General features: G+C 44.4%; 1 protein-coding gene across 1 annotated transcript in view; it reads left to right on the top strand.

Annotated features, from left to right (window-relative positions):
* LOC126547699 (nose resistant to fluoxetine protein 6-like) overlaps positions 1-16,440 on the top strand; it is a 34,774-nt gene that overhangs the window by 9,917 nt on the left and 8,417 nt on the right. The window contains exons 5-8 of the mRNA XM_050195652.2: positions 2,785-2,867; positions 7,387-7,509; positions 11,192-11,312; positions 14,461-14,650. Of these exons, the coding sequence (XP_050051609.2) occupies positions 2,785-2,867; positions 7,387-7,509; positions 11,192-11,312; positions 14,461-14,650 (517 nt within the window). The remainder of the gene's footprint in view (positions 1-2,784; positions 2,868-7,386; positions 7,510-11,191; positions 11,313-14,460; positions 14,651-16,440) is intronic.

Below are 16,440 nucleotides of genomic sequence, written 5' to 3'. Positions count from 1 at the left end.
ATCTTGGCACAAAATATTTCAATCCGACAGAGCACAACCAAACATGGCGAATTCCCATTTTCTATACAGAACATTGTTCTTTACAAGTAGAACAACGTGCCCCAAAAAGCAGACATTAGCTCTGAAGGCTTTACGGGATTTACACTGATTTGATAAAGTCTTCGTGAATGTGCATTTTTAAGCTTTTATATGTACCCGTGACCTCTTCATGATTGTGTGTTCTTGCACGCTAATAATCTTGTCTCTTTCTTTTTTTATTTCCTTTGGGATCCATGCATATTGTTTTGTTAGTGCTTTCTTATTTCCGTTGTAGATTTTTACTGTGTCTTCTAATTTATTCACCATCTTTTTTTAACTTTCTTATCCATTATTTTGGAATAGCTGGCTTTTTATGTGGCCAACCTTTTCACATTACACAGTTATTAGAACAGAAAGAAAAAGAAACTTGGAAATAAATGTTCTAACTAATACTGGAGCGAAAACATAATATGGAAGCGTAGGAGCACGCAGCATACATGTCGCGCAGTAACTGACGAATAACGAACGTGCATGGGCTTGCGTCACGCTGGTTCCCCTGCACTGTCGATGCCAGCGCCAAACGACTTGGATATCCTGCGAGACTCCCTTACTGGAATGCGCAGTCGGATTTCTTGAATTTTAACATTATTCAAGTGGTTCTTAGGCTTCACTTGTTAGCACTGTAATCGCATATTGTTTGTGTCTGTGCGTGCTCTGTCACAGAACAGCCCCGAACGTACAGTATTTTTCTCTCATACTCAGCGTGCGTAATCGTCCTTGATGTGCTCTGCTCTTAATTTAGTCCGCTAAGAGATTGATAGTATCCTAAAATAAATATGCATTGGTTGTAATAAGATAGTGTAAAGGGACTGAAAATACGTGGTGGTACTTCCTCAACTGGGAACTTGGGGAAGTTACCATGCAGTATGCACGAATCTCAAAGCGTGCACTAGTGCCCGTAGTTCTCAATGATATGTGAATTCCCAATAATAGTCACTATTAATATTACTTATTTTTGTGCTAGTTTCGTTTTGTCTTCGCATGTACGCTCGGAAATTCACTACCGCTTCCACTGCAGCAAACGCTATACTATGCCTAGCATGGTCACTGAATCACTGGTAGCAAGACTTTTTATGCACTTTTGCAAATTCACAGGAAAGCGTTCTAATGTTTCCCGTGCAAGCTACCCGGTCAGTATCTAAATCACTTTAAAGTAGCGCGACAAAAGACACTCGACCGCAATAAGCGAAATGAAATGTTGAACTGCACAAGAGCGCGCGCAATGGAATTAAACGATTCATTGTTTGCCAGGCATATTCTTATTTAATATACTGCTAGCGAAATGAAAAGGCATAAGATTAAGAAAAAAACTATCTATAAGGGTTGAATGCAACTTTCGATTCACAGCACTTTTTCCCACCAAAACGTCACCATTCATCCCTCCAGTGGAAACTCGATTTAACGAAGTGATGAGCACGCTCGAATTATTTCGTTTAATCGGGAAGTTCCTAAAGGAATCTTTTGGTCCTTAAAATCTAAAATTGTGACGCAGCGACACGCAAAGTCTACCACGGTATTATATCTGCCGCTAATCCAGTCATCTATCGCATAAACCATGAAATAACTAAAGCAACTACCACCGCCCCTGTCGAGGCGGCGTTGAGTCGGCTGTTCCGTGCATGGGCACGGTGTGGAGCCTCTTCAAAATAAAGCTAGGGATGTTACCATGGCGCCTAGATGTTTCAACGCGATAGCTGTAGAGCGTACGCTCGAAGAACAGCCCGCCTGTGTCAAAATTAGAAATAAATCACCACTTTTTTTCCTCATTTATTTTTTCGTTGAATCGAGTTCAGCCAAGTTTGTTTCGTTAATTCGGGTTCATGATAACATTGAACCCTATCGGCACCTGCCGGGGAAAGTAAATTTCTTTGTGAGATGGGGAACTTCGTAAAATCGTGTTCCGTTAGATCGAGTTTTAAGTGTATACACAAATGCACTTTCCGCATGTCGCTTAACACGTTCCTGCTCCTTTTAGTATTAATTTACATATATGCGTAGGCGGCGTTGCCACCACGTGAAATGCCTGCTAACTATTTTCCTTTGATGTATTATTCACTGTAACGTAATAGACATTGTATTTGTTTTGAATTTAGAAGGCGTTTTTGCTAAGTTCTCGAGTTGTTCTGCATCCTATATATAAAAAAGAACTATGGACACTTTCGACACGCAAACATGGTCGCAGTTTCCGTTGTGTTAACTAAAAAAATTGCCATAAAATTCCAGAATAATCAGTAAGATTACGTGTTAGAAGGCCGGCTTTCTTTAGCTCTGTCGTGATGTGTGAAGGCCGACGCAGTCACTGAGAAGCATGCTTCATAAAAAAAAAAGGAATGTTTGCGTTAGGCATCACCTCCGTCACCTCCGTCCCCTACGGAAATATATGAACGTTCTTGGCATTACCCCTTGACGTCATGGCGTAAAGAGTGAAAGCCTTATTTTATGAATTCCTGAACAGATGAAAGACACTATTTTTTTAAAACTAGAGATGATGTTATTAATACGCCTAAATATCTCGAGAGCTTGACCCTAGGTATCGAGTAAAAAAGGTCAGCATCAGTTATTAAATTCGTTGGTATCAAAAGCAGACCTAGCAAGCACTATTCTATCATTTGTCCTTCACTACCACCCAATTTTGCATTGACACTGTTGAGGCAACAATTTTTCTTACAAGAAGGTCATCTGCTAATTCGTGTTCTTCCTTTTCAGCCACTGCTTCCTCACCTGTGGTACCTGTCAGTGGACTTTCAGTTTTTCCTTGTGACTCTGCTAATACTTCTGATATGCAAAACGTAAGTGGTTCGCTGGCCGAGTTCACATTATAATTTTAAAGGACAGGTTAATTCTTTACTCAGTTTTAGCGTGTCCGTATACGTGTTAGCCTCCATGGAATACCGAGTTTCGGGAGGCGTGAGCGGTAGCGCGGTGAAAGAACAGATAAGGTGCCTGAACGAGGCTGCCGCGGCGACAGTTTTTTCGGCCGTGGTTTATGTCTCTCTCGGCAGATGGCGCGCCTCATTGGGGGCTGTTAAAGCCCCTCAATCTCCCAAAGTAGCGCCATTCGCTTCCGTCCTCCTCCGCTCGGCGTGGCCTCGACGGTGGCGCCGCCGGTGGTGGGCCTGCCGTAGCAGACGACGGCTAACACGCAACGGGAGGAAATCCGCAGAAAAGTTCGTTCGAGCCCTGCGGAGCAGTTCTTTCAATCGAGATCTTTCTTCGTCAGTCGGTAACTGGCCTTTAAAATTTCGTGTTGGAATTGCGGCAGAAATAGAGAAAGTGACCATTATTGAAGGCGTATTTAAGGCGTAAAGCGCGCTACGTTGAGAGTTCGTGTTGCTGAAACACGACGCAAGCACACGGTGTACTCAAACACGCGCGTAATTACCAATGTCTCAGGTGTTGACAGCGTGAAAGTATGTGTACGTGGTTTCGTAGGTTCATTCACGTACCTGCAGGACACTTTTGTTCGGTCGGCGCGTGAGAGATTCCGGCTGTGTGCGGTCAGCAATGCCTGGCAACAGGGCCGTTTTTTTCATTGCGGGGTGCTTTGGTAATCGTGACGATATATTGTTTTTTTTTTACAAGTACTGCTCCAGGAGGGCACATGTAATGGCTAACGGAGGCCTCTGAAGAGCACGTAACATTACACTAATGCAGGCGTCGCAGGGAGTGTTCGCATACAAAATTGGCTGTCCGCGATCTTACACCCCCTTGGCATGCACAGGCTTCGGCGAGCCCCATCCAGCCCTGGTTCTAGCTTTGGTGTTCCCGTTGCCGCTTTGGTGCCCTGGAGGCGCCGTCAATAATACGAAATAATGACAAGTTGTTACAACTAGTAAATAAAGTTTATTGAAGAAATACAATCGCGCCGAGGCGCCAACTTCTGAAGCAGCGCTAGCGAGCGAGTATTATGAAACGCCAACGAGGGATTTACCGGCCCACGTACGACTCTACGATCAAAGCGCACGTTAAACATCACCAGGCGAGCTAGATAAAGTTATCCGGAGCCATCCACTACGACCTCCATCCTAGCTTTAGTCGCTTCGGAACGTTAAAAACGTTAATCACCGCAGACCAAATCAATACATGCGGGCGTACATTCGAAGCTAAAAGACTGCATCGTAAGTCATAGTGAGCCTTGCAAAAGCGTCGAGAATGTGCTAACTTCTGGTGGAGCTCAAAACACACCCTGAATAAAGTCGCTTTTATGTCACAGGCCAGCTGCAGATGCGTGCATTTCACCGCAAGACGAAACTACATGAAACAAAGAGAGCACATTCGAAAAAAAAAAAGTCATACAACGCGCTAAGAACCACGCAGAGCATGAACACACACTTTTTCGAAGCGGAAGGCGTGAACTAGGCTCAAAATAAGAGGTTGTGAGTAGCCGTGGCCCTTACTTCACTAAGCCGTGCGTTCTTTGCCACTTCCTCGAAGTCAGGCCGCCCGATCCTGCGAATCCACACTTCTTTTTGCGTTGCGCCCGCCGGACGGCAAAGCAAAAAGCTTTTTGCCCTCGCTGTGTCTGTTGCGGCAACCGAAGGCGCAGCAGCATGGCATCGCAATTAAGTTCTCGGCCCTGCACATTCTATTACGCTAACGCACTCCGTCAGTCCGCCTGCCGTACTTTCGTCGCCTAGGCCCAACAATGGAGGTCGGCGCGCGCTGGAAAGAAAAAATATACAAAAGCGCGGCGCCTGCTCCGCGCTGGAATGAAAAAAATATACAAAAGCGCGGCACCAGCTTCCACGTGACACAGATTGTCCAATGGGGGAGCGGAGGAGGCTGGGGCGCCAGGAGGCGTGGAGGAGGACGCGCCAGGGTGAGCGGGGTGGCGGAAAGATCTAAGAATGGCGCTACTTTTAAAAAATTGAGGGGTTTTAGGGGCTGTAGGAAGCTTACCAGCAAGTATGCGGCCTGTATGGTTAGCAACACGGCAATAAAGAACGGCAAGCTGAAAGTCTGAGATAATCTCATGGGTGGCGGCAATGGAAAAAAAAAAAAACCTGCCGTGAGTAACTATTTAAGATGAAAAAATGAAATCAGGAAAGGAACAATTTACGATACCTCGAAAGGAAGCTCATTACTTTTCGACGCGAGATCCTGATGCCTTAGAACACGCACCTATAAATCGAGATATATAAAAAGCGAGAAGAAGCATGCGCTTGCTGCGGTAAAGCTAGCGAAACGCTGGAGCACGTTTTATTGGAATGTGAAGATATCTGCCCAGAGGTCGGTTTAGGCACCACTGGCCTCCTTGAAGCCCTTGGGTTCAGCGAGAGCAGGGGGAAAGTAAACATGTCCGCAGCAGGAGATCAGTAAGAGTCGATTGGAAGATTGGTGGAAGAATAGTCGGGAAACGACAAAAATGGAGACGTACAAAACAAAGTTCACAATAGGGGGTCAGAAATTTTGGTTATGGGAATTCATCGTGCGTTTATTTTTTTATCTTTTTCTCTTTTTTAACATCGGTTGCAATATAATACGAGCCTGGTTGCACAACCCACCGCCCCGTTCCAAAGGGGACGCTCATAGCATCCATCCATCAACCACAGCAGCTGGCGCGGCGCGCGGGGCTCCTCAAACATGTGGTGTCCTCCTCAATAGAATCGCTAGTAAATTGTCCCATATATGCCTGTGCGCCAGTCTAAACGGGCCTCTACTACGGCCCCTACTGCTCCCCAGGAAAAATCAGTGATGATTTTTTTCTTTTTTTAAGGTAGAGCGCCGCAAGGGGCAAGCAAGGTTTAATACGGCGTGACTGACTCAGCAACAGCGCCGCAGGCGCGAGAAAGTCTGTCCGACGTACCTTGAAACACATCGATCACCAAATGGGGCATCCGTGCCCACTGCCTCACCGCGCAGGCAGCCAGCGTCGTAGCGTAAACAAACTCGACCCTACTCAACAATGCCGGCATGCCTAGGGGACAAACGCATACAACACGCGCTAAGAAACATCCTCCGTACTTTTAAACGACGCCACATTTTCTTACTCGCGCCTGCGCACAAACGGTTGGCGATCCCTCAAATCATGGAGGAAGGAAATAAATGAACGTCTCGAGGGCGGCAGTAGTTGGCGCTGAGCCGTGCTCCCGCATGGGTTGCCGAAGATAGCGCCAGCCTTTCTTCCTTTCTCACACGAACCACTTCTCGGGCGGCAGTAGCAAAGCTAGTAGCGACATCTTGTGAGGCTTTGTTAAACAACAACGCGACGGAAGCACTTTCGTGTTACGTGAGTGTTTTCGTCAAAGGAAAATAAGAAACGGGCTACATTTTAACGATTTTGTTGCTGCCGAAAATTTACAGCAGTTTTTCATGTACGATATAGTTGATCACTATAACAAAGTTCCTTTATTAACTTTACCCCATAAGGGGGTATAGGGCCACTCAGTCAGCTGTTTACTAAAACCCCTCCACCTCGCGCCACCGCCGCTTTTGCTGAGTAGCGCGAACCTTTGATGTGCGCCACTGTTCTCTCATTCGGTGCTCGTACCGGTTCTACTACCGCAATTTCACCTTCCTGGCTTTCAGTTACTCGTTGTTGCTAATTGTTCCTAAATTTTTGCTTTTGCACGCTCGCACTTCTACGCAGCATGTGACGTCGCGTCCGCCTAGAACCACTGAAGCTGGGACTACGTAAGTTAACGGAGGTTCTTAAAGGAGGGAGGTGGAACGTGGGATAAAGTGCAGCGCAGTAACTGTCTCTCAGTAGAGGACACCTCAACCGCGCTGCACAGGGGAGGGGCTAGGGAATGAATGTTGCGTTTGACGCCTCAATCTGAGGGGATGAGCGAGGGAGGAGCGCGAAGGAGGAGGGTCGGTTGGTGGTACTTAACATGGTCTGTGAAAACATGTATTGAAGCGCTTTGCTGTTCACGCCTACGTCGGCGGTAACCGGGTGCTCTGCGCACCTCAGTACGTTTGCGAAAAAGCAGTCTCTTTATTTTAATCCTTCGCAGCGGCGACAGCTCTTGTGAGCGTGCTACTAAGCGAAGCGAAATGCGAATCGAGCGTGGTGGTTGATGTAGCATTTTCTTTTCTTGTTCTTTTTTTTTGCTAATAGAAGAAGAAGAAGAGAAGAAATTGATAAGTGCAAGACAGTTATTGTGTTAATATAAGTGTATGACGCCTTGGTGTTTGTGCGACGACATGACGCCCATGTAGCGAAAACAGAACGGAAAACTGTTTCACTACTTTCGCTGTGAAAATCAATCGGATTTCTCTGCCTACAGATGAAGTTCAATAATTAAAACCTCACACAATTTGTTCAGTTCAATACTTTTTCGTCGCTGATGTGCTATTTCTATGCAGGAGGCCACGAGTTGCTGTCACATTGTTTGCGCTACTGTCCCTGGTTGGATGTTCAGTTGCCACGTGGCAAGTGGCTGGCAACAACAAAACGCCTTTCATGGTGGTGGTTGTCGAGTCCATCCAGTAAGTACACAATACCTCGCGAAAAAGGCACTCAGCAAAGTGTTAGCGGCTTCACTATTGTAGGCACGTACGCGGGTGAATTTTGGTGCGTACCGGCCATGTAGTGAGCACTGGACTTTCCTACCATGCGTCCCAGATAACGTTAGCCAAATAAAGAATACTGCAGAAACTCCCTAGCGGAACTTATCAGATAATGCGTAAGCAGTATTTCCAGTGGCTCATCTTGCACTCACGTTACGAATGATTGACTGCGTCGCCGAGTTACGCAGACAGCTGCTCACTGTGTCAGGGATGACGCAACGTGCTGCAATTATTGCAATGACCTGTCGCAATTACCTAATTGGTGGCCGTAATTAGTCGGAATTATTCTTATTGGACTAAATGAATATATTCGTAATTCATGTGAATTGCCGTCAAGTAATGTAATAAATACTTTCATTACCCTTATTAATCTTGATTGGGCTTAAGTAGTGTAATCGTATTTATTCTTAATTACTCTTAAATCACCTTATGTACATTTGGTTAATTCTGATTAGTATTAATGAATTTAATGTTAATCAACCAAAATTAGGCTTCATATTTCTTAAACGCCCTTCATAAATATGGGTTAGGTTTAATTGATTCACCCTAATTACCCTTCATTAAACATTAATTATTTAGTCTTGGTTAAGCTTCCTTACTCTTCATTAGTCTTAAGAAGCTTTGTCCAGGCTTAATTAATTTAATCGTAATTAATCTTATTCGTTTTTATTTCCCTTAAGTACTCTTACTGCCTCTTCAATACTCACTATATATGATCATAATCATGATGCTTAGTATACATAGGTAGTCATAAGGCACTGTCATATACAGACTTATACAGACGGTCTTGCACCAAGACTTAAATTATGCAAATGCCACGTAGCTAGACGGAACCAAGTTAACAATATTTGCCGTCGCTTGGAGATACTGAGATTAATTTTTGCATTCCGACAAATTACATAATTAGTATTAATGAAGTAATTAACTTCTCAAATATTATGAGTAGATGAAAAGTGCAAATGACGAAATTGCAGAGCAACATGAAAAACTCCTGATACAGCTTTCTGTTGCTCAATACTTGTTACATAACAGTGTTTTTTCGAGCGTGAAAGAAGCTAACGAATACACACAAAACTGCCGCGCGACTGGCCGCTCGAGGCACCTTGCGTGTATTCGCGTATTACTTGATGCTCGTTCGCATTAATTACGATTACGTTACTTTCGCCCAATAAGATTATTTCGGACTAAATAGGATCACTAATTAGGTAATTGCGACAGGTCATTGGCAATAATTGCAGCATGATGCGTCATCCATGACAGAGTGAGCCCACGAATACACACAAAATTGCCGCATGACTGGCCGCTCGAGGCACCTTGCGTGTATTCGCGTGCTTTTTTCAAGTCAATGTAAAAACACCTGTGTACTTAGATTTAGGTGCCCGTTAAAGAACCCCACGAGGTCAAAATTAAACGGCGTGCCTTATAAACAGATCGTGGTTTTGGCACGTAAACGCCCATATTTTTTAAGTTCGAAAAAACACTTTTATGTAGCACGTATTGAATAGTAGAAAGCTGTATCGAGAGTTTTTCATGTTGCTCTAGAATTTTCTCAATGACACCTTTAATCTAATTACAATATTTGATAAGTTGCTTAATTAATATTAATCATGTAATTAGGCACAATTAAAAAATCTAAGTAGCGCCAAGCGACGGCAAACAACATTACATTGGTTCTATCCAGCTAAGTGGTATTTGCATACATTTAAATCTTGGTGCATGATAGTTGGGGCACCCTGATTACCCCCGTAGGACGCCATATATACCTATGGAGGTAATCAATAATTGAAGAATTAAGAGCAATCACTTCAAATGAAATTTCATTTCAAGTGATTACTCGGAGCTACCTCCCGCAAAAGCAAATCTCGCTCATAAGACGATCTCGCCATCTCGTGGCGCGACCGTTGATACATGGCTTTTGAGATCAGACCGATCTCGAAGTTCGGCGTTAATCCGGTGCCATATAGCACCGAGATATAGAAGGAATGACAATAAGTCACGACTGCCGCTAGTGCATGGCAGGAGCAGGATTTGGTTGCCTGCAACTCAACTCATACAAGGCGCGCTTAGCTTTTACTGGGAAGAAGGTTGTCAGGGAATGTCTTGTAATATCAAACACAGTCCACACGTTCCATAAAAGATACTGCTGAGCCTCGTTAAGGATATTCAAATAAATCTGCCTAAACCAGTAAACTCGAAGATATATAAAATCAGACCAGCTAGGCACCTATAAAAAACGATTTAGTATATAGGCGTGTTCACGTTCTACATCTAGTAGAATTCAAGGATTCGTATAATGCTATTAGGTAGCTACTAAATGTAATAGAATCGCCTGAACTTTAGAGGCTTGTTTGTTTATATATATATATATATATATATATATAGTCATATCATAAGAAGCCAACAAACACTGACACCAAGGACAACATAGGGGAAATTACTTGTGCTTAATAAATTAAATGAAGAAATTATAGATTAATGGAAATTGAAGTGGATGAAAAAACAACTTGCCGCAGGTGGGAACCGAACCCACAACCTTCGCATTTCGCGTGCGATGCTCTACCAATTGAGCTACCGCGGCGCTGTTTCCCCATCCACTTTCTTGGGTATTTATGTGTCCTAGTAGAACCCTGGGAGTGTTAGGCAGCGCCACCACTCACAGACCAGTCACCACTCACAAATATATATATATATATATATATATATATATATATATATATATATATATATATATATATATATATATATATATATATATATCTTTATTTGTCCCTTTCCAGAGAATACAGAATGAGAGCGGACGTAAGGCTAAAAGCCGCATGCAGCGGCTGTTACCCTTTAAATTAAATCCATTTAAATCTAACATCGCGCTAAATGAATACTCGACTTCCCCCTTCACATTCTTCTTGTTTTTGAAAATAATGCTCGAAAGCATTGACTAGCGCTGGTTAGTTTCCTTTTCAGTGTGCCTCCCGATAAAACTAATATGTACTATTCTTTGGGCGTACTCCAGCGAAGCTGATAATGCGACTAGATGTGGCGGAGGACTTTCCCTCCAAATGTCGAAAAAAGAAAAATCCATTGAGAGAACCATTATAGCTATGACTACGGCAATCTTTGAATGTCAAGTGTGATGTCTGGCAAAAATTACCAGCATGTGAGGTGAGTAGGCGTCGTTGTGGGAAAAGTTTATTTGCTGGCAGTTGCGCATTGGAGTTTTACGGAATATGCAACAGATGCTCGACTTCAGGATCATCGGCACATGCCCGTCAAGATAAAATTTCGTAAGAAGTACACTCCAAAAAAGCCTGTGTGGAAGCATGGGTTCAGAGGCAAGGACAACGCCCATTGAAACAGTCCGCCGCGATGTTCATGTCCGCATATTTAGCGCCAAACTATGTGCCATGGGACAAATGATAAGGAGTACTGGAGGACATTTTGACTTGAAGTTCCAGCGTAAGCTTTCTTACGCCCGTTACGCGCAGCTCATGCGCTGACAAACGTAATGTAAGCCTTCCACACAGGAGCGAGTGTTGTTCCTCGTTTGATGTTCTCCAGCTAGCCATGATTTAACCACTCTTAACACGTCACCTTTTTTCTCTAGGGTGTTCATGGAAACAACCTTCCGCTATTACTTCTACCCTTTCTACCACGCCATTTGTTACTTCATGGGCTCCGTCACGTTCCTCTCCTTAAGCTGGTTCAAGGGCAAGAAGATGTCTCCCGTAAGTACACAATCTAAAAAGAAAATAATTGGCGAAAACTCTCTTTAAATCGTATTTCTGTCTTGCCTCTGCAACATTGAGAATTTCATGGACATGTAGTGCGCAGAAAGCTGTAACTGGCATTCTAATCACTCGTTTAATTTATTTAAGCCACCGGATCGACTTGCTTTTGTGCTGATATGTTGCGTCCACATTATTTGTCACAAATTGTTAAGCACCATTATCCAGTAAAATCCAGTTAGCCTGTAAAATTTCGTTTGTTTGCATCTTTCTGCCTCTATGTTCCAACACAATGCAGATCTCTGTTGAGTATTTTGGGGCTTTCCACCTCCACAGCTTTGCATCAGGGCTCATAATGGCGGAATAAACATGACTGGCTTTGTTAACTTGAGTTTGGCACAACCTGTTGGACGTCTTATTCACCTTTGCGACTGCTAAAAGTCAACCTTAAACGGACATTTTGAGCAAAAAAGAGAAAAACAATACGAACAAATGATATACTAAGCCGTAAAACCAGAACGGCAACCCAAAACCTATAACCTACCGTTACACGCACGATGACGCTCTATTTAATGATTCTGACAAGTTTAGGCAGCTTTCCCTCGATCATTATTACTAATTGAGCTCTTCGGAAAATTGCCAGAAAATACAATATCCGAATTGCATATCTAACTTGAAGGAGCTGAATTTGAAATAGTGTTTTCTCATGAAATATTGACACGTGCACTTGTTCATATTTATCGGGCGACCACGTTTCACCGCCTAACAAATGTTATCGCACAGCGCAGGACGCGCCTGCATGTATCGGAAGTTTCTGGAATGCTATCGATCGTTCTATGCGGTGTCTGTCACCGAACCTTGTGTAATCTCATTGCATGTATGCGCGACGCGAATAGTGTAGAACTTTGTGGAAGACACTCGGGTCCGCGATTACTCTGGAACATTCGACGACTGATGTTTAAAAGCCGACGCGCTTGACCCGCTGATCAGATTTTCGACGGTCCGGGACTGCGTTCGCCGCTATCGTTGTGCTTTAAGTGTAACTTGCTTTTGAGGGCACAAGTTCGTCCTATAAAGATTTAGTTTCGCCATTTACAGTTTTGCTGCTGTGTTCGTCACAGTCACTACCACGTGACAATATTACCTTTGTTTGGGGCCTACGTTTAGGCCAGACATGCCGATTACTTATTTCGAAGGGCTATCCGTTTTTATCCGCCCACATGGGTCGGTATGTTGCAAGTCGAGCGCCACAACTTATGACGTGGGGTACGACAAACTGAGGACAATGAGGAGAGATAACAAATAAGGCACGAGAAAATTAATGTCGAAGAACGCATGTGCTACAGCAGAATTTATGGAAGAAGCGTACGGCATTTCTACTCAGTCTAGTAATTTTCGGATAAGCTTGCATCTTCGCCAACAGTTTGCTGTGTCCTCTATGAGTTGTTAGATTGTCAAGCAGAAACCACTGGGACGTTGAAGCCAGCCCTAAAGAGAGAAATAGCAATACAGAAAACAAAAGGAAACGCTTGCGTTTTGTCTCGCCTCTTTATTTCTTAGTTGTCTCACCGAAAAGCAAAGAGAAAACAAGAGCGAGATTTCAAATAATGGAAAAGCAGCGAAGTTAATCAGGCGTACGCATTGTGTACTGCCTGTTAAAGGAAGTAAGGAATAATGGGACCAAGCGAGAACAGGAAGATAAAGAAGATAATCGATGTATTAAAATCAAAACTAATTTTTGGCTTTTCACTTGCCAGAAATTTGGAGGACGCTTAAGCTTCGCTTTTAAGAGTGAAACGCAATAGCATTCAAAGATCCATGACTGCTTCTCACGCTTCCCGGCAACTGCAGCGTATGTAACCGTAATGTTTACCAGGAAACTCTGGCTGCGAACACGATGCACGAAGGCGGGCTTTCTCGTAGAAACGCGGCCTCTTGAATGGGCCGCGATGCGGCGGAGGCAAGCACCTTCTGGAGGTCTTGCAGGAACTGGGCGCGCCGCTCCGTGGCCTCCAAGATATTCTCACACCGGCGCGCGCAAATGGTGGATGCCGTGGTTGGTCTATGGATGGTAGAAACGCTGGAGAAGGGGTTTGTTTGAGTTTTCCCATAACATAAGTGTGTTGTCCCGTACATTCAAATTACAATCCGACGCTATCATATCTATAGGTTGTGTGTAAGTCGCTTTGAGATTTTTCTACATATATTAGCTTGAGAAATTCAATTAGTTCAATAACTTCCTTGCGCCACATGGAGGGCCGGGTATGCGTGGTTCGAAATTCTTTTTACCGGACGCCGGACGCCGACGCGGGACGCCGACGTTGCGTTTTTTTGCGACACGGGGCCCTTAACGCGTTCGCGTTATAACCAGGATGTGAGTGTGAGGCCCGCCGTGCTACGTAGAGGGGGACTCCAAATTAATTTGGACCACCTTGGGTGGTTTAACCTGCACCAATGAACGGTACACGGACGTTTTTGCAATTCGACCGCATAGAAATGCGGCAACTGCGGCTGGAATCGGATCCCGTGTCATCGTACTTAGCAGCGCAGTGCCATAACCAATAAGTCACCACGGAGGGTTCTTTAATGTACAATCCTTGCTCCAGGAACTGCTATCTTCCTCAGCGTTTCCGTCACGACTTAGACTCGAAACACTCTTATCGGGTTCAGGTGCAGCCCGTAGCAACAAGTTCCTACGAGCTGAGCTCCGGAGGCCGCAGCCGATGCTCTTCGGATAGCATGTCGGTGTTGATGAACCTTCCGTGGAAGGCAAATCTGTGTAATGAGATATCTGGCCTGAGATTTATTGCGGTTGAACTGTGCAGGCAATTTTTTTCTTGCTTGCTTTTATTGTCCCGTGGCAGGCAACGGGCAACATTTGGCGCGTTCTGCGAGATGTGTGACGCTGTCAGAACATCTCCAAAGCCCACTAGGCGCCACCTATGATATTTCATGACCACAGACATGTTTAACATGCGCCAGAAATGGCGCAACGTCTTCTGTACAACTTATAGTTTGAAAGTGTTTGATAGAGTGCTGGCTCCGGATGTTCGCTGGTATTTTGCAAAAAAAAAGTGGTCGTCTTCTAAGAGGAAGATAATTTCACACTTTAGACCTACCAGCGATTACAGAATAGCTTTCTTTGCAGATATTCCAAGCTGCTGCCTGGTGCATCGCTATCGCCAGTGGAGTGTGCTGCATCTTTATGAAGCTTGCGTGGTACAAAGAAACTGACCCGACCACGCAGTTCGGAAAGCTTTCTGCCACATTTTTCGATCGGATCCTGTGGAGCATGTTTCTAATGTGGGTGACCTTGGCCTGTGCTACGGGACGAGGAGGTGAGATTGCTATATTTCCGGCTTTCACTAAATTGATAGATAAGCATCTGAATAGAATAGTAATTGTTGTTGTATTTAGAGTATCAAACTTCGCATGATGTTTGCACCATTCCTAAATAGTATTTGTGGTTCGAATTTGTTTTGTTTATTACTGACCAGCGAGATAATTTTTAACCCATCTCGCTGTGCATGCTGTCTCTTCGCTAACTAAAGTCATCTTGATATGACATAAGGTTGCACGTTCTAGTCATGAATAAAAATTCACACCAAATTCAGGATTTTAATGCGGATCTATCTATGCATTATATCTATGCATCTATCTATACATGCATTCGCTCTCATACCGTCCTCGCGATACCGTCTTGATCATTCCCTCTTAGTCACTTCAGCTTTCCCACCCTATTCCCGTCATGCTGTCGTCATCTCACCATCTTTGGCATACAGTGGTCGTTTACAGTCATTGGCATGCGTCGTGGTCATACCCGCATTGTCATTCCATTGTCCTGATGCCGTCGCCATACCATCATCATCATACAGTTGTCGTCATGCATTCACCATCATACCGTGGCCGTGATGCCATCGTGATCGTTCCATCGTAGTCATAACCTTGCCATTCTGCTCTTGTGCTGCCATTCGTCGCCATGCCATTCTCGTCACACACTGGTCGTCATAGCCATTGCCGCCATGTCGTGGTCGTCACGCTGTCGTCTTACCAACGTTATCACTTCAAAAATTCTTGCCATTGTCGTCATGCTGTCGTCGCGATACCCGACTGCGTCGTTTCATTGACATCATTCCTTTTTCGTAATTCCATTGTAACCACGCTGTTATCGTTTAAGTGTGATTATGCCGCCGTTGCCGAGCCATCGTCTCCATTGCGTCGTCGTCATGCATTTGTTGTCACACCACTGTCTTCATGCCATCGTAGTCGCTCCATCGCCATCGTTCCAGCTTCTGTATACGATTGTCTTCGTATCGTCGTCACGTCAACGTGATTACACAGTCTTCGTGACACAGTCGTCGTTACCCCATCGTTGTCATAGACATCTCGTCATCCCATTGTTTTCATGCTTCCGTAGTTATACCATCGTCATCATTTCACAATCATCTCATCGTCGTCATACAGTCGCCGTCACGCAGTCATGCTCTTGGACGAGCTCGGCAAGCGATTGTCGAAGTGGACCGATACCGGACAAATTGCTTGTCGTATATAGCCGAAGCAAGGGACGTCTCATAATGTCTACAGATTCTAAATAAACATGTCATCAGCAATAAGGTGTGTCGCTTAAGTGCTAATCGCGTTACCGTTAAGCGTCATGTTGAAATGAGTACTGCCGGAATATTTATCGCAGCTTAGCACTTTCTCCCCCTTTTTTTTTTCACTGCAACCACTGATTACAACTCCGCTGCAGTTTGCCGAAATGTGAAAAAAAATTTGTTCAAACTGTGTGTTTTCGCGAGCCAAAACCACGATCTGATTGTGAGGACTCCAGATTAATTTTGACCAACTGGGGTGATTTAATTAACGGGAACCAAATGCACGGTACACGAGTGTTTTTCTAATTCGCCGCCACCGAAATGTGGCCGCCGCGCTCGGGAAACGAACCTGCGACCTCGTGCTTAGTAGCCCAACGCCATAGCCACTAACCCATAACGGCGGGTGCGTAATTACCTTTCAAACCTCCTCTTGTAACCTTTATCATAGCCAAATTTAGGATAGTATTCCCGCTCTTCTGTGCGGAAGCACCATTGAGAACATCGCGCCTGATATCCACGAACATAATACTTGT

Source organism: Dermacentor andersoni, chromosome 1 (genome assembly GCF_023375885.2).
Source record: "Dermacentor andersoni chromosome 1, qqDerAnde1_hic_scaffold, whole genome shotgun sequence".
Taxonomy (NCBI): Eukaryota; Metazoa; Arthropoda; class Arachnida; order Ixodida; family Ixodidae; genus Dermacentor; species Dermacentor andersoni.
This window is presented reverse-complemented; position numbering and strand designations above follow the sequence as displayed.